At 42.4% G+C, this 25,717-nt stretch overlaps 1 protein-coding gene across 7 annotated transcripts in view; it reads left to right on the forward strand.

Annotated features, from left to right (window-relative positions):
• LOC111871803 (peroxidasin) overlaps window positions 1-25,717 on the forward strand; it is a 735,056-nt gene that overhangs the window by 381,724 nt on the left and 327,615 nt on the right. For 6 of the 7 annotated variants that reach the window (XM_023865159.2, XM_023865160.2, XM_023865161.2 and 3 more), the window contains one exon: window positions 9,229-9,338. In XM_023865159.2, the coding sequence (XP_023720927.1) occupies window positions 9,229-9,338 (110 nt within the window). Of the gene's footprint in view, window positions 1-7,031; window positions 7,119-9,228; window positions 9,339-25,717 lie in introns of those variants that run through there. The other variant, XM_023865163.2, reaches the window with a different exon arrangement.

A 25,717-nucleotide genomic window follows, 5' to 3' on the forward strand; every position in this document is an offset into this window, starting at 1 on the left:
AAGGCAGTTACGAAAAAAAAGCATCTAGGAGAATACATATACGTTAGAAAGAGTGACGAGTTTGTATTCAGAACGCCATCTTCTGGGATGTGGCGCCGTGTAGGTCTTGTGTGAGTCGACTTTCTGTGGAACGTATCACCTCCATCTTCAGAATAGAAAAATTTGCGAACGCGGAACAAGCACGAGCAAGTGGCTGCAAACAGACAGTTCATAATCTTAGAATAAACGAAGAAATAAACAGAAACAGGCGGAAAGTTCAGCAGAGATCAGCTTCCCTCCTGCTTGGTGTAATCTTCAGCCCTGAAGATGAAGGCGATATGTTCGTCCCAGACGTCGGGCTCTCACAAATAACATGGCACTGCAACCCAGAGACAGGAGAATTCACAATTCACAGTGGAGTTTAGGGCGAGCTCTGATGTCGTGAAACTGCATTTCCTGCGTAGTCGTGGGTCTGTTTGCTAACATGGCCCCCGACCGACCCACATGGCACTTCAGACAGAGTAGGATGTCCATCATCAGAAATGCAAAAGCCATCAGCTTAAAAAGGTTTTCGCTTTGGCATGGAGATGGGCTTGAGAGGGTGAGAAAGTGGAGCGTTAGCTTCGTGAGCATCAGTGCAGCCTGTACAGCATTAACATGTGGCTGTAGCCGTTGTGCTACGGCCATTTTTCATTTATCCACGTTCATATTTTAATAACTCTTCCTGTTCTCGAGAACTACGTGATCGTCCATTCGTACGGATTATTCTGTTTGACCTCTTCAGCCGTGAAAGCAGTTTTTAGGTAGTGAATCTTTCATACAATTGACGCATCTGCCTTAATGCCCGACTCAATACTTACGAGCTTCCCCATCACGAAAGAGAACAGATTACAGTATCAGTGAGCGCCTGAATTCTGATTTGGGGAAGACACATGCCTCCCTTAATATTGTGTACAGTATACGAGTCCCATTATTAATGTATTTCAGATAAAAATATATTCTTGCAAACGTAATCACACTCTAGAGGAACCTGGTACAGACTAATAAGCTTAAAGAAGCTGAAAAAGCCCAGAGAAATGTAGAGATGTTTACTCAGAATTGGAGTACACATGTTTTCAGTTTTGGGGGTTTTGAAGCCATGTAGTTTGGTAATAGTCATTAAACCTCCTACCTCATTCAGAGTAGAAGAGTAGACCACGTGATCAGAATGAATGGTAGAATTGTGTCTACAATGCCTCATTTGTTGCTTGTTATTTTTTTGCCGCGGGATCATGTTTACCGAGACGTTGCCTACTAATGAACGTCTACTCTGACTTCACTATTTCGGCTTTCGGGCGTCATGTCATAATATTATATGTGTACCTAACTTAACGGCGTCATATCCGAGAAGTCTGGAATTTTTTTTTTTTTAATTTCTGGTAAGTATGATACTCCAAGGAGCCCCTCAGGTGACTTGGTTTAGTTAAAGCTGGGTGTGTGCGCTGTCGGCTTCGCATATAATTAGACCAGCCAATTCAATTAGTAATAGGGGAATTAAGGGATCTGTTACAAATTAACAAAGCAATTAAAATCGATATATTGAATTGAATGCGATTATGCTAGTAATTTAGTTATGTACTTAAAAACATGAATAGAAATTTACAAATTTCCGGTTCAGATGGAACGTAACACAATTCAGTCCTCATGATAAACGAGTGATCATTGTGCCCGGCGGGTTGGAACATACCTCACAGAGCTCTGCAACACCGGTACATCTGTATCAGATAAAATTAAGGTTAGATTGTAATAAATGTTGCTTTATGTTGAAAGTTACTCAGACTCAAAATCATGATTTAAACATACCTTAGTAACAGCGCATGTTTTTGTTGATTAAATAAGTTATTCCATACAATGCGTTATATTTAATCTATGTACGTTAGGTGTATATACACGTATATGCAGGGAAAATAAAGACTTTCACATACTGTTACCTAATCCGAATTTCAAACACGTGTCGGATGGATTTATGATGGACTGACGATATCTGATCAGTGTTTCTATATGGATCAAGATGTTGCTCCTCGAATCGGGTGGTCTGGTTATCAGGAAGTGCCAGCCTAGACATATCTTGTCGATGTGTATGCGTGTGTCACTCCTAATAGCGTCTCAATAAACCAATGAACCTACGTGACATTTGTTATCAGTATAATAATTATTCTTACATTTGTATTCGGTCCGCATCGAATTTATATGTCAAGATATTGTAGACTGTCTCTCCAGGGTGTGAAGGCGGGTTCGAATCCCTTTCACCGCAGCTCTGAGAGTCGTAAAAGGCGACGGAAAGGGAACGCAATGCCTGGGGGTACAACTGGGACACCATGTTCCTGGGGGAATATAAATACGGGGACCTAACCTCCAGGTTGGGGGAGTCTAATCTGAGAGAGTAAAATGTGGGCATGAGGCCTGCGAGACTCGCATCTGAGAATAAATGCGCTGGCGAGGGCCAAGAGCATTTGTAGAGGATGTTACGTAAGGACTATGACCGCAAGTGTTCAATTAAAAAATAGATGTGGCCTTGAGTGTCAAAGGGCTTGACGCCAAGACGAATTGATTGGCGGTAAACCGCCAGTCGTAAAGTAACTCTGACTCTCTCTCTCAGTACGTAAATCATACAAAGGAGTGGATCACTACGGAGAAATGTCATAATTCATCTATAGATTTCTTACAAAATAAATACCTACACAACGTAATTTAAAAATTCCTGAATTCTATGGATTTTGAGAACATGTTTGATACACTTACCATAGTGGTCGGACCTGTAAATTATGTAAATCATGCACAGAAATGTGTCCCGAAATGTTAGACGGCAGTCTCTGGCATTGCTACGGACCTGTGTCGAAGAAACCGACGGAAATTTATATGACGCAATTTCTATCCAACAATGACCTTTACCTACCTGGGCTGTGCAATAGCGCAGGCGGTTAGCCGCCGGCTCTCCATTACGGCAACCCGGCTTCTATCCCAGGGTCATGTGGGATTTGTGGTGGACAAGGTGGCACTGTTTTCTTTTAATACTTCCACTGGGATTATGGTATCGAATCCTGCCAGTTCATGGTCGTATATCCGAGATTTTATAAGCTCTCTTGTCAAAACACACCGTCATTAAATGCATAGGTCTGCTAAAACTCCGTTGCTTTTAGTCAGCAAGCGAACTATACCGACCGAACGGCCGCCGCTTGTTGACTAAGTTAGTGCCAACTTTTCGGATGGAGGGTGTCGCGTGGATGTTCTCACGGCCGTTAATCTCAGTTTTCTAGACCGGAGCCGCTATTTTTCCACGGAAGTAGCTCCTCAATTATTCTCACGAGGCTGAGTGGACCCCGTTCCAGACACTACTTCTCAGAAAATCTTACAGAAAATCTGGTTCTGTAGCCAGGAACTGTGACCACTAGACCACAGAGGCGCCTAGGTCTGCTGAACTGCCTAATCTCACATCACCATTTATCAGAGATCTACTCTCGACAGCAGAGCTGCTTGGCTTTCAGCCAATGAAGCACTGAAGCCAAGATGGCAGACTCGCTAAAGTTAGCGGTATTATTACAGGACTTCGCCAACGACTAGCAGACTAAGAAACACTGTGCCTTTTGCGTAGTTTCGCAGTAGTTTATAACAACAATGGCAATTATACATACATTGTGAACCGAAGAACAAACTCCTCCAAAATTAACAATAATGCAATAAATGAAAGCACAAAAAGACGACGCAAACTGAAGGGACTGAGATCTCGTTAGAACTTAGCAGGGAACTGTTTTTCCTATACGAATACTAAGTTGACACAAGAACAGAACTTAGTTGTCATGAAGAAAATAGGCCGCCCATTGTCTTCTCGTGTGGATGGCCCGCTATGGTATCCCTCCTCGTTGTGATACAACCGATAACTTCTCAATCCTGGACTACATAGAGGTCCCCCCTTACACAATCTTCAGGTCATGTGACCTTAAAACTGATTCTTTCCAATTCAATTTTTATTTCAGTCGGAAACTTTTCGCGGTTTTCGTTACTGTTTCTAAGAAAATGATGCAATAGCGCCTGTATTTCATGATGTGTCACGATCATCTTCACCCAAATACTTACACATCTACCATTCATAATAATCATCATATTTCTCTAGATTCCAGGAGCTGGGGTAGCGTAGTCGGTACAGCGCCTAGCTACACCGGTAGGGTCAAGAATTTTCTCTTCTCCAAATCATCCACACCGGCTCTGGGCTCCACCCAACTTCCTATCCAATTAGTATCGTGGGTTATTTCCCCGAGGTCGAAACGGCCGGGGTGTGAAGCTGATCACTCACCTCTAGCTAATGCCGACGTCAAGAAAATGCGGACCTGTACGTCTACTCCATATGCATTCAAGGCGTAGCGCTTAATTCGTTGAGTACAGGGACAACTTTACCTTATTTCGCTACTGTTGAAAAGCATAGTTAAGTGGCATGCTACCAGCCGGAAGATCGCGGGTTCAATTCGCGATTGAGTTCAGTGATTTTTGAGTTGACCTAATCCTTCCAGCCTCATTATTGCCCTGGGGTCGACTCAGCCTCTAACAGAAGTTAGTACCAGCAATCTTCCTGGGGGTAAAGGGTGGCTGGAGCGTAAGGCTGACATTACCGCCATCTGTGACCTAATTGTCTAGAAAATGTGGGAACCTCGACTTACCACAACCCTATGGGCCTCCACGGCCTGCTACACTGAGAGTTTTGCCTTTTTACTGAGTTATGGAAATGAATTACACAGAAAAGAAGCGGTGGAAGAAATCAATATATATATATTGCGTTTATTTACTCCTTACAATTCTTTTTAGAAGCAGTGGTCGTCAAATAACAAAGTAGACTTGAATATGCGTTTATAAAATACAAATATCCGCTGCACTTTGTCCACTTGTCATATTTGTTTCAACATTCAACCACAGGACCAGTAGGTCTGAAGTCGTGAGTTATTGTGTTGTCCTGTCTGACTGGAGCCGTAACGGCCATGTTATTGTTCACGCTCCACACTGACTTAAGCCTGGACACAAATAAAGCCAAAGTGGAGCTAACACATTCTGCTTTCTTTGCACCACTGGATCCTGGAACGCTGAGTGACAATACAACGCACAGAACGCAGAATGAAATAACGATAATTATTTTTCTGTGCAAAATGTTCGAGTTTGTTTCACAGAATTAAATTATTGTAACAGAAAGCGCCGCATTTCATATTCGTAGGCCTCTCAAATCCAGTTTATTTTAGATGCGTTTGTTTGTCTTTCTAATTATCATGCGTAGTTATATAAAGTAACAAACTACAAACTGTGAAATTACGACCTTATATATTATGCTTATTACCACATTTTACTGTCTCAGATTCGAGACTCCCCCAACCCGAAGCGCCAGGTCCCCGTATTTGTATCCCCCCAGGATCCGGCTGTCCCAATTATACCCCAGACACTGGGTTCCCTTTTCGTCGCTTCCTACAACTCGCAGGGCTACTGTGGAGGTATTTGACACCGCCTCCACGCGGGCAATCTCTTGAGTCGGCCTGGGTTCCTCGTCATATAGCTCCTTGGCGGACCCAACGGAACACAGCGTCTCTCAACAATATTTCCAGTACTCGGCATTGTCGCGGAAACGTGTTTGCCCAGCTGTTACCTAGCAATGGACGTCTCCTCTGGCACCACTATTCCGGCTTTCAGGCATCATGTCACATTATGGTTGCGGTTTATCTACATACACAGTTTCGCAAGCCAAGCAGGGAGCTACCTACAGAAGTCACGTTGCCGTTGTTTTTACATCGCGAAAATGCCTTACCAAAATTCAATTCAAACTGTCATAATGTTTACTACTGCACAACATATTGCTCACATGCCAACACTTCGCGTCGCAGGTATGTTGCTCTGTGGGTGGCAGGAAATTAAGGTGTAAAGAGAAGATCTCATTTGGCATGTTCATACGAAGGCAAGCGAAGATTCATTCATTCGTTCAAATGTTTTTATAAAAGGGGACGGCCTCTGGGGTCTAGTGGTCAGAGTTCCTGCCTTCAGATCCAGAGGTCCCGGGTTCGATTCCCGGCGCCACCAGATATTCTGAGAAGTAGAGGGTCTGGAACGGGGTCCAGTCAGCCTCGTGAGGGTAACTGAGGAGCTATTTCAAGGAAACAGCTTAACGGGCGTGGGGATCCGTTGTGCTGACCACGTGACACCCTCTATCCGCTAAAGTTGGCAAAAAAATTCACCGAAAAGCAGCGGTTGCTCGGTCGGTATAGTTCGCTTGAGGACTACAGGTCACGAAGTTTGTTTTGTTTTGTTTGTTATTATAAAGGACATGTATGTGGTCATAGGAACATGATAGGAATATTGAAGCATACTTTGTTAACGACATCTGCCTACTGAGATGACAAACTTGAGGCCAGATTAATTTTATGTGGGCGTAAGGAGAAGTACGCCGGTCACGGTAGCCTAGCGGTCTAAGGAATGTACTGTCTTCACTCGCTTGGAAACCGTGATCTTGGGTTCGAATCCCACTCAGGGCAGGATGTTTAGTTTGTGTATGTGCGTTTTTCTGTGTTTGTGTACAGGTAGAGGCCTTGCGACGAGCTGATCACCCGCCCAAGGAGTCCTACCGAATGTGTGAGATCTAGAAAAGCCGAAGCCAACGGAGAAGTCCATGGAGGTAGGCCTAGGCCCACTGGGGCTGTAGCGCCAAGGGGGGGAAAAAAAGAAGTACATTGTTGCGTGTTAACGTGTCCTTTAAATGTTCGCCGTAACAATAAAATTAAGAGATGCTCCTCTTTAAAATTATCGAAGATAAGGTTTCTGGAGTCTGTTCGACACGTCCCACTTGTCTGTTTATACTTGGAGCGTAACTGTTGATGTAGCCTCAAGCTGTTTGTCTTCCCTGCGCATGCTCGTCCTCTGGAAACCATAAATCGCAGTTTCAGACCACTTCATCTGCTGTGTCTCCTGTGTTGCTGGAAGTTAAGCATTCGGTTTTGTAAAGAAAAGCCGCCTTTTTGTGCACATTGAATTTTCTCTTGAGCATGCCCCATTTAAGAGCTTTGCTCTTGAGAACAAAACTTGAAAGGATTTCGAGAAAGAGACGAAACGACACAACTAACCAGATTGCTCCAAACGTAATCGTGTTTCTGTAATTATTTCATAATGAACAAACTTATAATTTAGGAAATATAAATTTTAGCACTTTGCAGGAAATTATCTTGTGTTGCATGTGCAAAGTGCATTATAGAAGAGCTTAATGTGGAAGTCACTTCCTTCACTTTGTGTTCATAGTTCGTTTCTAGACATCACTTATCGGCGTACTGGAGGTTTACCCTAGAATTTAGATCTGATCAGCATTGGTCCAATTATACATATAGCAGAAATGCAAATTTGCACTTAAGAAAACAAAGGAAGGATTATTCAGGACATAAACACAGATCTCTGTAGGTTCAGAACGTTTATTTTAAATATATTTCAGTTAGGTGAGTATTTTAACAAATGCGAACACCAAAAATAATACTTTATAGTTTCCTATAGGGTTCTGCTAGTAATTAACGCCGTTTAGCATGAATTGTAAGGTGATTTACGAATGATGATTTGTAAAGATTTTGAAAGGAAGTGATCGTGTCATGACCGAAGTCCAATATCAGGATTTTGTCAGGAGGAACTGAGAAAAAGAACGTAACCCGAATAACCGGTGTCCCTGCCTGTATTCCGAAAACTTCTCGCTTTTAAGTCTGTATTTTTACTACTGCAAGACTCTGCTACGTGTCAAGGCCAGCAATGTGTGCGTGATGAATACATTTACAAAAGAAGTTTCAATGAACGCCTTCTGTTGTGCCCCCTTCCATAGCATATGATATTCAAGTGAACGCGTATGTACCTTTTTCGAGTGCCTTATGTTCCTCCTATTGCGGTCGGTTAAGGTAAAAGGTAAAGTTGTCCCTCTGCTTAACTAGTTAAACAATACTCCATGGAGATGTACGGGTAGTGGATATACAGCCACATTTATTTACCTCAGCACTAGTTGCAGTTGAGTGGTCAGCTTCATGCCTCTGCCTATTAACCCCAGTACTCATGGATATGGGGTCGGATGGACCCCAGAGCCTGTTTGGACGACGTGGAGAGGAGAAAATTCTTGACCTTACCGGGACTCGAACTCCGACACTTCTTTCGTTCAGCCCTTAGCCAGTCGCTATACCGACTGAGCTATGGGTTTAATCATTATTTTCAGAAGCCGCGTTGTTTTCGTCTGTATCAGATTATGTTTTTCTTGTTACTGTTATTGGCACCGAACAATAAGACGATGAAGTATTTGGGCATATTGAGTAGCACTCATGGTTAAGACCGCGAAAAACTCATCCAAATTTATTCTTAATTCCTCTGAGGAAGCAACTTTTCGATAAACGCTAGGGGTAGGCTGTGTATTGAATTGGTTTCTACAGAAATGCGATGCTATCTTGTGGATAAGAATTAACCACTTAAGTATGGAATCAGATATATGGTTTGCGTGAACACAGCACAGGATTTCTTGACGTGCTAATGTCTCGGAATTACTCTTCTTATTTTTGTTATTATTATGGTCATTATTGTGCATTTGTTGACCACTTGTACACACCTCTCGGATCTACACTTTACAGATCACTGAGACACACAGACTAGTGTCCTCAGTCTATTACAGTCTCCACTAGCCGCTTCCTAGCAACGAATTTTAACAGAGAAATTGCACTAGTCCCGCTGTAACTGCAACACACGTGTTCTTTTCCACAGCCTAATTCCTTTCTTGCCGTTTCTCCTCAGTCATCTTCGACTGCCGTCTCAAGAGACTCCCTCAGTTATTTTTCAACCGGCCTTGTTTCCTCTATAGCCTCGGGTCAGATCCAACAGAAAACACCGTATCCTACTTCGCCGTTGCATAGAAGCGATAGTTCTTCTATTGTTGCATGCTTATTCATTTCCGCGTAACCTGTTTACCGAGTCGTTGCCTAGAAATAAACGTTTACTCTGAATAAGTTATTCTGGCTTTCAGGCGTCATGTCACATTACTTACTCATGGAGCTGAGTCCTTCTTGAGGAGCCGCCAAATTTGCAGCTACTCTAAGAATTTCCCAGCATTTTATGAAACCAGAAGGTTCATTACCGTGTTCACAATAGCCCTCCACTGGTCTGTATCCTGAGCCAGACCAATCCAATACTATCTCTCTAAGATACATTTCTAATGTTAATGTTTCTGCTGTGTTGCAGAGCAGTAGCGGTCTCGCGAGCCATGAGGGAGCGCGTGCCACCGGGGCAACGCATTGTCCTCGTCCTGCTGGTACTGCCGTCCGTCCTGCTCGCAACTTCACTCGACAAAGGTAAGTCCCCTGCAGCCTGTCAGCTTTGTGAGCGGGTCTCATTAGCGACCTCCAGGAATGTTCCTCTCCTGTTCAGTCATGCCTCGTGTGTGGCCATAAATCATCATCAACTAGGGCCGATGCAGTAGCCTGTGTTGGTAACCATGACAACGTGTTGTATGCTGCATCTCGTGGCACGTTGTTTGTTTCTTGTTTACGTGCTGCTAAGAGAATGAGATGAAATGTAGATTACGAGCAGCCTTGCACCGCCTGTGTAGTATATTAGATGACGTCACATTTATAATTCGTGGAACACTGAAAGACACGTTATCAGTCATCTAGCTATGTCTTTACAGCCCTTTGTTAGACCTCGGTCCGCCTTTTCAGTGTCTTGATCTTTTTGTACAGTCGATAGGACTCCTTTGACGGGGGATCAGCCCATCGCAAAGCCGCTCCCTGCACACAGGACAGCACAAACACGGAATATACGCACACATATTCATGCCTCAAGTGGGATTCGAACCCACGACCCCAGTGTTTGAGAGGACGAAAACAATTCCCGCCTTAGACCGCTCGGCCACTGAGGTCGGCAGTTATCAGACATCTGCATGTTATTTGTAAATTAAAATTGTTGACTATTTTGTTTTCGAAATGAAGAACAATATTTTTCAATTAAGGTTAAATAAAACGTGAAGCTATCCCTGTAACAGGCCGTGGAGGCCCATAAGGTTGTGAGACGTCGAGGCTCCCATGTTTTCTAGACAGTCGGTTCACAGATGGCGGTAGTGTTGTCAGCCTTACGTCACGAAACTTTCTGCTTCGATCTTTCAGGTAGATGATTGAGCCGTGAGTAGGATGGTACTCTGAAATATCGGCAAAATTTCCGTCATATTAGCCGGCACCACGTACCATAGGGCGATATCCTTGGAAATGTGTCAATTTATATTACGTCTTCCTGTGACAGATGGCAACTGAGCGGCGGGTGCAAGAATTCGAGGTCATCCACACGTTGAAAGTGAAGTAGAAATATTGGTTTTTAGTGCGAGTGTATATCTGCAGCGCTCGGCAAGATGGACTTAACTGTAACATTCTCATTGGGATCTATCCAGCTTGGAGGAAATTCAGAGGAGATTGAACTCGGGTAATGCTTGCTACCGTTCAGTCCAGAAACTTTTGTCTTCTCGTCTGCTGTCCAAAAACATAAAAAAATTACAATATACAAAACTATTATTTAGCCTGTGGTTCTGTATGGGTGTGAAACTTTGTCTCTGACATTAAGGGGGGAACATAGACTAAGGGTATTTGAGAACAGGGTGTTGAGGAGAATGTTTGGACCGAAGAGAGATGAAGTGAGAAGAGGTTGCAGAAAACTGCATAATGAGGACCTTCATAACTTGTGAACTCTTCTCCAAATATAATTAGAATGATCAAGACAAGGAGCATAAGGTGGGCAGGGCATGTAACACGAATGTTTAGAAGCTGAATGCACGTAGGATATTGCTAGGAAAGTCAGAAGGAAAGAGAAAGGGAAGACCAAGGCGTAGGTGGGTGGACAATATTAAAATTGATCTTAGAGAGATAGGTTGGGATAGTGTGGATTGGATTTGACTGGCTCATGATAGGGGCCAGTGGAGAACACTTGTGAATACGTAAATGAACCTTCGGGTTCCATAAAATGCTGGGAAATTCTTCAGTAGCTGCAGAATTGGCGGCTTTTCAAGAAGGGCTTAGCTCCGTTAGGAAGTATGTAGGCCCTTCAAAATGACACAGTACTTATGCCCTTCTTACGAGCAGCTGTCCAGGCTAGCAGCCCATTGTAAAGGCACAGCTGTACTTATTGAGCCGGTGCTGATGAGTGAGATAACACGTGTTCCTTTCCATTATCGCAAAATGTTGCTCTAAACAGATGCCTCAAATACCCTTTTCCCTTCTCAATCTATCCTCCTTGGCCTATGCACACAACTTTATGTACTCTTCGTTAGTGGCGTGTTTACCCAACTGATAAATTGCTGGCCCTCTGCGCAGTTTCAGACAGAGTAATTGATATTTGGTCCCTGGATGTTTAACCTTTCATCTTTGGAGAAGAGGCTGAAGCGGTGACATGAGCAGGGCGGGTACCTGAGCATTCCATCTCCCGTCTCTAGGAAAAGTAGAATTCATGGCAAAGCGACAGTTTCAGATCCATGCCATCGCACTGAGGATGTGTCAGCCAGATCCATTACAGCTTTCATGTCACGGTAATTAGGCGCTGCGGCCACTTAACTTTATTCAAAACAGTGAAATAATAAAGATGCTAGGGGCACGCGGTAGCGTAGTTGGTTGAGGCACTGTGCTACAAGTCGGAAGGTCATGGGCTCCATTCCCGATGGGGGTCGACTCAGTAACAGAACTGGTACCAGGAATCCTTCTGGGGGTAAAGGGCGGCCGGTATCTAAGGCTGACAACCACACCGCCATCTGTGAGCCGATTGTTTAGAAAATGTGGAAGCCTCGACGTCCCACTACCCTATGGGCCTCCACAGCACGTTACAGGGATAAGTTTGTCTTTCCCTTTATATATATCAGAAGATGATTTCTTTGAATAATATATAAAATTTGGAGAACTTTATACATACTTTTTTTTTTCTTGGCACTACAGCCCCAGTTCGCCTAGGCCTACCTCCATGAACTCCGTTCACTTCGGTTTTTCTAGATCTTATACATTCGGTAGGACTCCTTCGGCGGGTGATGAGCTCGTCGCAAGGCCTCTACCTGTAGACAAACACAGAGAAAAGCACACAAACATCCATGCCCTGAGTGGGATTCGAACCCACGATCTCGGCTTCCTAGCGAGCGAAGACAGTGCATGCCTTAGACCGCTCGGCTACCGTGACCGGCTTATACATACATACTACACCTTAATTTTCACACATAATTGAAGTTTTATTGCTTTTAACTGTTTCTGTGCAATTTTTATATAAAGATATTTAAGACATTTTCTTGATCACGGGAATAGTTAGCAAGGAAATTATACAAATACCGAGTACCAATATTGCCGCTCACAGTGGCCGCGCGGTCTAAGCCATGAACTGTCTCTTCTCGCTCGAATGTTGGGATCGTTGTTTCGAATCCCGCTCAAGGCATGGATGTCTTGTGTTCATTTATTCTGTTTTTGTGTTGTTCTTTGTGTAGGTAGCGGCCTTTGAGACGGGCTAATCCTCCGTCCAAGTAATCCTACCAAATGTGTATATAAGATTAAGGAATTGAAAAAAAAAACGTGTAAGGTCAAACAAAGTGCTGCAGAGCCGTAGGCAGCTCGATAGAGTACCAATATTACAATCTGCCACAGCCACCTTACAGAACAGTAGAAATTATCGGACGAGAAATACAGCATAAGGAATCATGAAGGAATTTTCTTTTTCTAGACTACAGTCAAGCTCGTAGAAAATTAAAACGAAAAGTGTCTGCAGTTTTTCATTTCCTGCGGAGCCCACTTGACAGGAAGTCGGTCTATCGAGCGGGGCAATTGCGGTGGGACTGCTCGAGGTGTGTGAATATGTAAATTGGTACTGTTTTGACTAACAGCGTTGAAAGTGAAGTCGTAGCAGCGGTGTTGGTCTGGGTTCACTTCAGCGTAGCACACCTAATAACGACTATAGTCATACTGCTTATTGTCTGAAAAGCAGTACTCCCTTCAAAAATAATAGAGTCTAGTGGTGGCTTTTATTAACTTAATGTAGTTTAAATGTGTAAACATGTTACTATTTGATTCTAAAGGATTCTGACGATTGTGTATAAAGGCGCGTCCACATTACTCGTGCTCGTGCGTCAGAAGCTTACTGCTGCTGGAAAAATCAGGATCTGGAGCTGACGAAGTGGGCGCTCAAACTGGTTTGCATACAAAGCCTTCGCATTTCTTCACAACAGATATCAGCTCCAGATCCTGATTTTCCGGCAGCAGTAAACTTCTGACGCACGAGCACGGGTAATGTGGACACGCTTTAACACTCAAGAGTACCGGGTTTTCATTAGCCTAACCTGCCTATGAAGAGGGCAATAGAGTAGGCTGGAATGATGGGGTTTTGGAAATTTAGAGTGACAGCAGGCATAGGAAATATAAGGAAGCCGCCCATATGGCATGCTTAACCAAGTTTAGACATTTTCCTATCTGGATTCCCCCCATGAGCAATGAGATTTCTAACTCGCAGAGAAGATCTGTATGACATGACAGATTCTTCATGGATTTGTGCAAGTTTCAGTTTCCAGTGTTCATGTTTTACTCCACAGATGGCACTAGTGGAAGATATTACAGGTCTTCACAATTTTCTTCTCCCCATTTCTTGACAATGGTGTTCATGCACTTGGTTTTGTCGGCTAGGTTTGTAGCACAAATATCTTACTCCTTTTCTATCCTAGTTCCGCGCCTGTGCGTGCTCTATCACAATTTTTATTGCATATTTTCTTGTTATATCTCGCCGAATTAGCCTGGTCTGAGGTGACTAAATAGCTGATAGGGATTGTCTAGTGATTGAGGTTAGTTCTTGCTGTGGAATCCAAGTGAGTAGTTGTCTTTCCCCCTCACCTGAGGACGGAAACAGATATAGTTTACGAAAGGCCATATTTTCTAGTTTCTAGAATATCGGACAAAAATTGGACAAAAACAGAGGAATGGTGTATTCTACGCGGTCCGTGCCGAGATATTGCACTCAGGACAAGGGATGGGTAATTGGTTATTTAGTCAGTGAGTGAGTTAGAGAACTAGGGCTCAGTCGTTGTGAGCTGTTACTGTGAGAATCTGGTAGCTGGGGGTCGGGGAAGTTCTGGAACACAGAGGAAAGGGAACATTCGCCATTGCAGACCGCTACCAAGTAACGGCAATGAAGCTGTGACTGTGGACACTAGTGTGTGTGTAACAGTATACCGTAAAGTGTAGTCACGCGCTGTACCAAAGAGACCAATAAATCCGATGACCAATCCAAACCCCAGCCGGGCTAGCGCCGTCGGTATAGCGACTGGCTACGGGGTGGACGACTGAGGGTTCAGAGTTCGAGTCCCGGTAGGGTCAAGAATTTTCCCTTCTCCAAATCATCAAGACCGTCTCTGGTGTCCACCCAACCTCGTATCCAGTGGGTACCGGGGGCTCTTTCCCCGGGGGTAAAGCGGCAGGGGCTTGAATCTTGCAACTCATACCCAGCTATTGCCGAGGTCAAGAAAATTTGGATCTATATATCCACTCCCCCATACGCCTTTATGGCGTAATGCTTAAATTCATTGAGCACTTAGACAACTTTACCTTTAATCCAAACCCCATCTCTAGTCACTGTAAAACAGTAACACTACTGTGAGTAAGAAATTACTTTGGTTGGTTCTGAGGGCTGGAATAGGCCTGAAAAGAAGGGATTTGTTTTTGTTTGTTGAAAGTAGCAAGACATAGAAAAACATTGCTATCAATGTCGACACTAATGTGAGTAAGAAATTCCTTTGATTGGTTCTAGGAACTGGAGTAGGTCTGAAAAGAAGGGATTTGTTTTTGTTTGTTGAAAGTAGCAAGGCATAGAAAAATATTGCTATCAATGGCGACAAAAATTGAGATTGTTTACATGTTCAAGGATTAGATTAATTTGTTTTAAGAACTGGCAGATTTCTTCATATTTATTTCCAAATTAAGGAAAGATTTGTAGAGTATCGTGATTTATAAGCCAATTGGGATCTCCACTTTTACTCAAAAGATTATTAAATAGTGACAGGATGTTGTGTTGCATCCTGCTACACTGCACGAAGAATGGGGATCGCTGCACCACGTACAGAACGACGCAGCGCTACAAGATTGAAATATTTTTCTCGTGTTGCGGTAACTCCTCCAATTTTATTATTAAGTAGTGGCATTGTTGTATGATTGAATTTGCATTATTTCGAAATATGTATAGATGGACCTGTCGTCTTGACAGATTACTGATGAATGAATGAATGTATAAACGTACATTTTATTATTTGGGGGGGGGGTGCGAAGCATATAGAAGTATATAGATACTGTCAATAATCCCATGAATTCGCTCCCAATTTCTACCCTGACTTAGTTCCGAGACAAGAGAACTATGACCCACCGATGGGCCCACTAGCATTACGTGGAAAGTCCTTGGGGGAATTTTGTCCCCAATAGAATTTTTCACGCGAGCATACTGTAATTTAACCGATGTGATAATAAAACCAATTCTCTGAGCTAGAACTCCTTATTTTCGTCACGCGTATCCCCTTATAGGTGAAAATATATTCATTCTTCCTACCATCCATTTACCCATAATTTTATTAAATTCTGGAATTGTCCATCGCAGAATAAAATCGGTTACTTCCCTGGTCACGAAAGCAGTACTCTTTTGATTAGCGTCTTATTTAAGTCGACTGTTCTATCTTCATTACAAAAACTCACCAAGCCTTTCTCTGCACGTCTTGAGGAACTACAAGTGAATAATCCACGTCAGTGTGTATGCAGCTTGACATTCGCCTGCAGATAAATTCCGCTTTCGCAAGTGACTAATTCGTTGTAACTAGGCAATGAAGAAAACTACAGCCAAGTGTTTGTGTGAGCTCCCTCCCTCCACCCCTCCGTCACGCCAGATCCCCCTTGCGGTAAGCAATGAAGCATTAGGAGAGATTACTGGGAGGATTGAACTAAATTCTCTACAGATTTGACGTTCTGTAATCCCCCCCCCCTTCCTGTATCCTTGCGCCGCTCAAGTTGTAATGATGTAGGGTGGGCCTGTCGGCATTCATCACCCTCCGGAGGGACATCTGGCTGCAGTCGCCTTGAGACAAGTCAACAACATTAGTCGGATCTTGTTATTTCAATAAGCACGGTAAAGCGAAGGAATTATTAATTACATTACATTACTTAGAATTTTAGGTGACCTGATAGTACAGTTCGTTTCAATACAATGCTCTTGTTAGCTCGGAACTGCTCCCAGAATTACGACAACAATACTTCACTCTCTTTATAGTTGGACTTCCATATTGATCCAAAGCTTGATCAAAGATCTTCTAAAATGTCTTTTTCTACTCATTTTCTTTCTTCCTGAATTATTCTTCTATGTGCCCATGGGCTGTATGTTCAGTATGTAATCAGTTAATTAAACAGTTTCGAAGGCAGATTCTAAAAGGTTTTCATTTTGAAAGTCCTGGTACCTCGCTGAGACCAAGTTCCGCATACAGAAAATGCTAATTCAGACCCTATATATTATTGCTCTGTGATATAGAGGCCTGGAACACCACTTTCCATATCATCCCCCAACGTATTTTCAAGTAGTTGCCCTCTTGACGCGTCAAATTTATAATTAAATTTACTTCTTTCCCTTTGGGTCTAATTACCATCCATTTTGCTATAGCAACAGCGGTGAAATTGAGTCTTCTTCATGTCAGCCATTTCGCAGGGCACTGACATGACCTCTGCCGTGCTAACGGGTAAACACTCGATACGTACCGTTATTGATGTGAACCCCGACCCTTGAGATCAGGGGAGAAAACCCATCATGGCATTGTTGTTTACGCAGCATCCCGCTACATGAGACGCCTTCGGTCTCTCGGTCACTCTCCCGTCTCGACGCATAATTGATGTAGTATCTAACGAGGCGCCGACCCGTTGCAACTCCAGTTACAGGTAAAATATTTCCAAAACAATAGCTTCGTTAATCGTTCTCCTCTGAAACGTAAAATGTGTCGTTATGCTTATTTAATCACTACATTATGGAGACCTATGGAGGAGTGGAGGTGCGACTCCACACGTTGTTAACCTCGACCCTATATGGATACGAATGTTCAGCGTCACTCCCTTACCCGTTTCCTCTGAGAAAGAGTCAATTGTAACCGTCGGATAGAAGGCTGAATAGAACCAGGAGCCAGTTTCGACGCTCTGGAAAAGACGTCTCTGTCACGGTTACCGGGAGTTGGACTTCAATTGAATACTCATCCATTCAGGAGTCTATGTAGTCTTCATAATGACATCATTAATTAGTTGTATATTAGGGAAGTTATGTTGCCACCTATTTAAAGTTTTTGGCAAGCAGCTTAACTTTCATAACTCAATATTTTGTCCTGGATTCTATACTGGTAGTTTTCTTAAATTCATTTATACCTCTACATAAACCCACAATGTGCTTGTTCTGAATTGCGAGCGCATATTATAAACAAAAACAAACTCCCGTGGCATTAGTCCGCAAGCGAACTATACCGAACGAGCGACCGCCGCTTGTCGGCCAAGTTAGAGTCTACTTTAGCGGATAGAGGGTGTGGCGTGGTCAGCGCAACGGATCCCATCGGCCGTTAAACTCTGTTTTCTAGACCGGAGCATATTATAAACTAACTAATAAAATTTTCACACACTTCCCCTTCCTTCTCAATTGTCTCCAAGTTTCACGTGTTTCATTGTTCGCGTTATCGCCATTTTCTTTTTGGCTCTTATCCTGTAACCGTCGCAATTTGGTTTATTTCCTTTGAATTAATAGGTCCCAAAATCGTTCGTCGTCGTTATTACGTAATTAATGGTTACGGAAGATCGCGGTGTCGATTTTTGATGAGGTCATTGGATTTTACAATTGACTTAAAGACCAGCAGGGACGTAAGGCTGACAACCTCACCGCCATCTATGAGCCGATTTTCTAGAAAATATGGTGACCTCGACGTCTCGCAAGCCTATGGATCTCCACGGCTTATTACAGGGATATATTTTATAAGTTTATATATTATTCATTTAACGACGCTCTTAGTAGCTCAGGATGTATAGCATCGAATGGTAAGGTGATTTGAATAATGAATTATAAAGGGCGTGGAAGGAAGTGACCGTCACAAATTTTGAAGCATTATCCTAAAACGACTGAGAAAAACCATGAAAACCTCGCTCAAAATAGTGACCCGATCGAGATTCAAAATGGGTATATTCCGAACATGAGTCCAAATCTTACCGACTGAGCCAACGTGATGGGTAATGTTTCTTGCTAGTGTATTCTAAAGGGGAACATGTAATGAGGTTCTTTGGATTCTGTTGTAAGTAGATTTGCTTTGTTTGGTTTGCTTGTGGTTGTTGGTGCGTTGGTTATAGGTGAAAGTAGCCACTGGTGCCAGACTCGCTGCATTCCAATGTTGCCTCATGTGTGCTGTATAGAGAAACATTACTTGATAACCTATTTGAATTTAAAACATTTGGCAACATCGCATTCCCCGACTCTCTCCCTTCTCCCAGCAATTTCAATGTTCCGAGTTCTGTGTTTTATTTTTCATTCTAATTAAAATCTAAAGCTATACATATGGAAACGAGTGAATTGGAGATGTGTTTGCTTCCAGTTTTGCGAATAGAATACAAGCACGTGTCAAACGGTATTATTTTAAACTTTCTGTTTAGTTAACCTTTGTTGCTGGGACATGACAACCCCTTTTGGTAAAAACTTTTATTTTGTCGTTCCTGCGGCATTTCAGGAAAAAATTTACGCCCCTTTTATGCCTACAAATTCTTTCGTATATGTGAACAAGCCGACAGGAACTAGAAATTAATGAATATGCAGTGTGTCGGCGGTAGCGGCACTACTGGTAGGGTCTCTTGCTGGACAGGAACACTCTGGCTCTGTAGGTTCGTTATGTCGCGACACTCCTACACGTCACGCAAATTCTATGGTAGAAATCAAAATGACACCGAGAACGGTGAAGAGACTGCGAAAAGATGGAATAATTATATGGAGACTGAAGAGGCTCCATTGCCTATGGCACCAGGCACCAGGCACCGTCCATACTCGTACGTATGGAACTCCTCTGGAACCTATGGACTGGAGTGAAATTTTTGCAAAATTGTGGTCGATCTTTTTTTCTAAGTCGGTTAAGTTTAACAATATATATACGTGAACATCTATATTCATTTCTGCGCGTTTCTAGCTGAATATTTGCCGGAGAAAAAGGTATTTCTAAATTTAGAAATACGTCTTATATTGAATGCACATGTTCCGCGAGACTTACAGTGTAAGAAATAAATAAAAAACAGTAATGTTATAATTAAATTTCGAGTGTGTATCTTCATAAATTGACAACAGCATCTTGAACACATTCGTAATTAAAAGGAACAAAATAAATTCTTTATGTATTAGACATCAGTATCACTTTTTTTCCTTGTATGGTATTGTTCTATTAAAGCACGACTTTAAACCTAGACCTATATTAAATTCTATGCATTTAATTTTTATTTAGTCTGTGTAATAAATATGAATATCCAAGCCATAATAGATATTTCTTTGTATTCAATATGTTACTCTGACTTATAGGAAGATCAGTTATCACAGTAGAAGTTGCGTGTAAATTTAATATATATATTTTTTTATTTTAATGTAAGAGTTCTTCATAGTGGTAATAATTTCGTCCATAATTCTTTCATACGAAAGTGCCAGTTTAGCTACACATTCTACTCCCAGAATTGTGTAAATGAATAATCAGTTCTGTAGCGTTCTGTAATTTGTACAAACGTGCAAGGTTTCTGTGCAAGTGTGCAAGAAGACGAAATGGTCTGGCGCTCCTGCTGTCAGTTTGGGTCATAACGCCTGAATTCACCTTAAGGAAGAGCTGCATACAAAACTCGCTATAGCTGCATTCGTAACGCATAATGTTAAGCTTGAATTTCCCCTGCTCGTGCTTACTCCGCTATGAAGGCTGTTAAGGGGCAGTAGAGGTAGATTTCGGGCATTTTAATCTCAGCATCAGATGCGTCCCAGTCAGTTTTCCCCCCTTTCCGCTTAATCATGTCGAAGGAATCCCAACACTTCCCATTATGCTTGTCCTTACATTGCGTAAGAAATGAAAACATCACTGATGTACAGTAACAAGCTTAACATCTAAATTAGCGGCCTCCGTAGTCTAGGGGTAACGTTCCCACCTCATGACTCAAGGTACGCGGGTTCAAACCCGGCTGATGTCGTGAAATTTTTAAGGGCGGGAAAATTCAGGGAACCAGTCCTCCGGGAGGGACTTTAAGCCATGGGTCCCGTGTGGTAGATTTACGGCACGTAAAAGATCCTCATGTCTCTAGGAGACCTCTGAGCAAAATTAGACAAAAAGTTTCCCGCCCAAGTAGTTTCCAATGCCTCCGGTAGATGGGGAAGCATCGGGAACCACTGCCAGCTTCGCTGGCTGAACGGGGCTGATAGCGAGCACCAGTACCGGCAGAGTATGGCGACTGGTAGAATATCAAAAGGGGACCTACAATAGACTATTAGTCGCGGTGCATGGGAAAACCCACCCCCTCCAATAATAATAATAATAATATCTTAATTTATTTTGTGTGTGTGTATGGCTACCGATTTCCAATTTGTTTCTGAATTTTGTCGCTAGTAATTGCATGCATCAGTAGCGATGGAAACAAAGGGGATATGTAAGGTAAATGTATCCACGTGCTTCTTTAAGCACCGCATCATGAAAAGGTATGGGGAAATGGAGAATTAGCTCCATGTATTCTTAAACTCAATACGTGATGAAGATAAGAGTGATCAGCGTCACAAATCTGCCGCTTTATAGAGATCGGTTTTCGAAACCGCCCTGATGCTTATACCGTCCGAGCTGCCCCAGCTTCTGTTAAGAAGAAAGCTCTGGCAGAATAATTGGTAAGAGGGAGAAAATAAGTAGGAAAGTCAAACTGTTACGTCACGAGGAGTTTTGTCATTTGCACACGTCGACTAACTTTGCTCATTCATTCATCAGTGTCTCTACAGCCTTTGTTTGGCCCTGGCCTCTTCTTCAGGTTCGTAATCTTTTTTACACAGACAGAAGGACTCCTTAGACGAGTGATCAGCTCGTCGCAAGGCCGTTACCTGCACACAGACAACACAAACACAGAGTAAACGCACACACCAACATCCATGCCTTGAGTATGATTCGAACCCACGATCCCAGTGTTCGAGGTAGAGAACACCGTGCCNCTTGCTCATTCATTCATCAGTGGCTTTACAGCCCTTTGTTGGGCCCTGGCCTCTTCTTCAGTTTCGTAATCTTTTTTACACAGACAGTAGGACACTTTGGACGGGTAATCAGCCCGTCGCAAGGCCACTACCTGCACACAGGACAACACAAACACAGAGTAAACGCACACACCAACATCCATGCCTTGAGTATGATTCGAACCCACGATCCCAGTGTTCGAGGTAGAGAACACCGTGCCACTTTGATCGGTTGACTAGCTTTATTAGGACAGTAAACTCTAGAATGATAAAGTGCGTTGAGCCTGTAATTCTGGGGGGGAGGGAGACAAGGAATGCATGCAGAATTTTGTTGACGAAATTCTTAGTAGACGGTCGCTTGTAAGATTTGTTGGAAAGATATCGTTACGGCAAATATTAACGAAATATATTCTGAAAAAGGGAGGCAGAATTTTATGTATTTGTGAGCTGTGTGTAGCTGTCGCTTCCAGACTGAAATACATTTAAATTAGTGACCACCACATCTTGATGCTGTAGATCACATTGAAGCCTATATAAGAGTTTTAATGTCATGTTCCGCTCATGCATAGAGACTAATTTGAATTTACAGTTCTGGCGTAGGCATATCGTGTTATTGTGGTACATGAAACACATATTTGGTTATTTTACCACGAAATTGCCCCATAAGGTTTGGAGACGTATAAATATAAAGCGATAGCGAGGCACATAAAATGGATACCGTATGCATAGTCAATGCGTCAAACACTCGTATAAAGCTATCGTGTGACTAGCATGCAGTGTTTCAGTGTAAAAAAAATATTTCGTTTGAAAGGAGTTTCATGGTTAAACAGTCGTACTATTTCTATACAGAGAAAGACTATTCCGTATTTATATTGCTAGGGAATAAAACATCATCATTCAAATCATGAGAAGTGAAATGTTTTCTGTGCCTTATTTTAGATAAATGCATCTTGTGACGTTTAGAACATTAAATAGTTCTCATGTAGTACAGTATATACACAGCATGCGTGAAATGTTGAAATTGTGGATCGCGGACAATGATAAATACAGTAATATTATTTTAAGTTATTATGACAGTGAAATGTCACTAGTCAGAATTACACGCTGAACGGGATGTGGGGGGGGGGGTAATGAGATTGCCGAGGAAAAGACAAATTATAATCAACAGTAAAAGGGGAAATTTAATTATGTTTGATTTATGGTTCTTACCGTGGTGACTACGAATATTACTTTAATATGAGATGTGACGCCGTGAAATCTGGTAAATATTTACCGACATTTCGTAGGAAACATAGACCGTAGGTGAGTGCGGGGAAGAGTGGTGTATATGGAGGGCGAGGGTTGGCCGAGATGGGAGCCCCGAGCTATCCAATAAGAGGAACGAGAAGAGTTGAAAGGTACATGGCCCTTAAAAGGGCCTTTTGATTATTAATAGCTCTTAGTGAATCAGTACGTGGAACAGGGAGGTCAAAATGCCTCTTTTAACGGCACAGTGGATGTGAGGAAGAATAATATACTAAAATCTTATGCATACCCATCATTTTGAGTCGCTCTGAAATGGTTACTAATTAAATTTGGGATATAGCTTGAGTCTGAGTCTGAGTCTTATGTTACGACCGACGGTCAGTCGGCCAGTCTGTCTTGGAATAAGCACCCATCTGGGGCCCAATACCAGATTTTTATTACTGTCATTTGCGGAGTTGTTGATGTGGGGCGCTCTCTCTGACGAGAGGACTGGTCTGTCGTTTACAATTGCTACTGGCCCTCGCCAGTGCAGTCATTCTCAGGTCCGAGGCCTGTGGGACTCTGACCAGTACTGTCTCAGATTCGAGACTTCCCTTTTCGTCGCCTCCTACGACTCGCAGGGCTACGGTGGAGGTATTCGACCCTGCCTCCACACGGGTTATGACCTGGATATAGTCCTCATATTGATTATTATTTTATTCGGAGTAGTATGGGGTGGGTTTGGTCGTTACCATAAACACTATAATGGCCTAAACTTTCTCAGAAGCAGCCTCGAAGACGTCCATCTGAAATTTGCATATTTCTAAAGTGGAGCAATTGAAGGGTATCCTGATTTATGTTACGTGAACTGCGGACGTTTTACTATAGCCTTCTGTTACTACTGCTGATACTACTGCTGATACTACTACTACTACTGCTACTACTAGTACAAATACATATTTATAATTTTGACGGACATGGACCCTGAATGAAGTCACTTACTCACTCACTCACTCACTCACTCACTCACTCACTCACTCATGGAGCTGAGCCCTTCTTGAGAAGCTGCCAATTGTGCAGCTACTCAAGAAATTTCCAGCATTTTATGGAACCCGAAGGTTCATTACCGTGTTCACAAGAGCCATCCACTGGTCCCCATCCTGAGCCAGATCGATCCCATCCGTACCATCCCATTCCATCTGTCTAAGATCAATTTTAATATTGTCCACCCACCTACGCCTTGGTCTTCCCTTTCTCTTTCCTTCTGGCTTTCCTAGCAATATCCTACGTGCATTCACATTCGTGCTACATGCCCTGCCCACCTCATCCTCCTTGATCTGATCATTCTAATTATACTTGGAGAAGAGTACAAGTTGTGAAGCTCCTCACTATGCAGTTTTCTTCAACCCCCCGTCACTTCATCCCTCCTCGGTCCAAATAGTTTCCTCAACACCCTGTTCTTAAATACCCTCAGTCTATATTCCTCCCTTAATACTAATTTAATACGATGTTTAAAAATCTCCTTAGAAATATTGGCTACAGCTGCTGACTTGAAGCAAAAGCAAAGCATTATTTGACGTTATGCGGGGTACAGATGTTTCCGAAAAAAGTCTCGTGGCTTGATGTTTAGACACGTCAGAAAGGAGAAAAGTGTGAATTTTAGTGTGTAATGAGGGTCACATTAAAACGTTAATGACAACGTGCAGTCGGCTCAATCATGAAGAGTGTTTTCAAGCACATTAAAATTCCTTTAAAACCTCTTTCTTCGAAAACCTTCAAGAGCAATGAAAGACTTAGATAATTTATACAGAATGACAGCAAAGGCAAGTTCAGGAAGTGACTGTGAGATAAGAGAAGGTAAATCGAACAGTACGCGCGAGAGTACGGAACTAGCGTTTCTATTACTGTATTTATTATAAATATATACGAGTAAAAGGCTTTTATTAAACATGTTCAAATTGCACTTGACCTAAACCTTCTCTTTGCACAATACACACCGGTTCGGAAAGCAAAAGACCATGAGAACATAAAAATAGTAATACTAATGTACCATATCGTAAATAATGAAGTTTTGTGGTCTGCTAACTGCTAAATTCTATGTAATTAGAAACATTACATCGTAACATATCGTGTGTGAAGTTCTTTTTATTCCGCCACCAAAACAGGTAGTATGAACATACTATACAAGTTCATCGTTTCTAACAACATGTTTCAGCTCACTGAGCCATCATCAGGTATTTGACTTTTTTACATTCGCCTGTATCAGTCTGATAGTATTCCTATACTGGCCAGTGTTTACATATTGCAATATTGGTTTATGTAATACCGTAATATGTAAAAAAAAATTGTGTTCTCCTTTCAGTTTAAATATGAGCTGTTAGAATGTTAAATCATTAAAAATAAACGTATATAAAATATTGTTCTATGTTTTTGTCCTGATATATCAGTTTGGTGTAGACATGCCTGTCCTACTGATGTATCAGTTCGGGGTTCCTTCATGATCTTCCATTGGTTATTGGTTTGTGGGTACATGATTGCTTTTTCTACTTGTTTGTGTTCCTTGGGTTTGGGAGAGATGTTGTGTCTTGTATGTGGTAGTTGTGAAACTGAGGCTTCCTTCTTTGTCGCCTCCTACGACTTGCAGGGTCACGGTGGAGGTATTCGATGCCACCTCCACACGGGAGAGCTCTGAACTATTGTATCAGTTGTCTTCCTTATAAACCCTTTGAACGTACCGAGTAGGGAACACCAGTTCCGACAGTATCTCCACTGTTGCGCGCATGTTCCTTTCCGCGGTAACGTGTTTACCCAGCCGTTGCGTAGAAACGACTCTGATATATTTGTTTATCTCGCGGCCGTTGCATAGTAGTTCTACACGCTATAATACTGTCTCCATCTTCAGGGTCGAAGATTAAACCACACAACCAGTGGCACTCTACTTTCTTAACTTACCCTTCGATCCTGGAGATGTAGACAGTAAGGCCTTTCGAAACGTTAGTAAAATTCTACCGAACTACAAAGCGTCACATCAATAAAAATAATCTTCATTTTGAAATAAATTTGAGTTCACGTTTTAAAGTGGGTATTTAGATTTTCATCTTAAGTCAGTTCACTTAGATAGCAGTCCTATTTATTTTTGTGAGACAGATAAAAGCAGACATCTGTTCCACGTTACTTAATGACGCAGTTTGAACTTCAGATGTTACATAATGTCCAAAAAGGCTGATGATGATCATGATTG

The sequence above is a fragment of the Cryptotermes secundus genome, unplaced genomic scaffold, assembly GCF_002891405.2.
Source record: "Cryptotermes secundus unplaced genomic scaffold, Csec_1.0 scaffold873, whole genome shotgun sequence".
Classification (NCBI taxonomy): Eukaryota; Metazoa; Arthropoda; class Insecta; order Blattodea; family Kalotermitidae; genus Cryptotermes; species Cryptotermes secundus.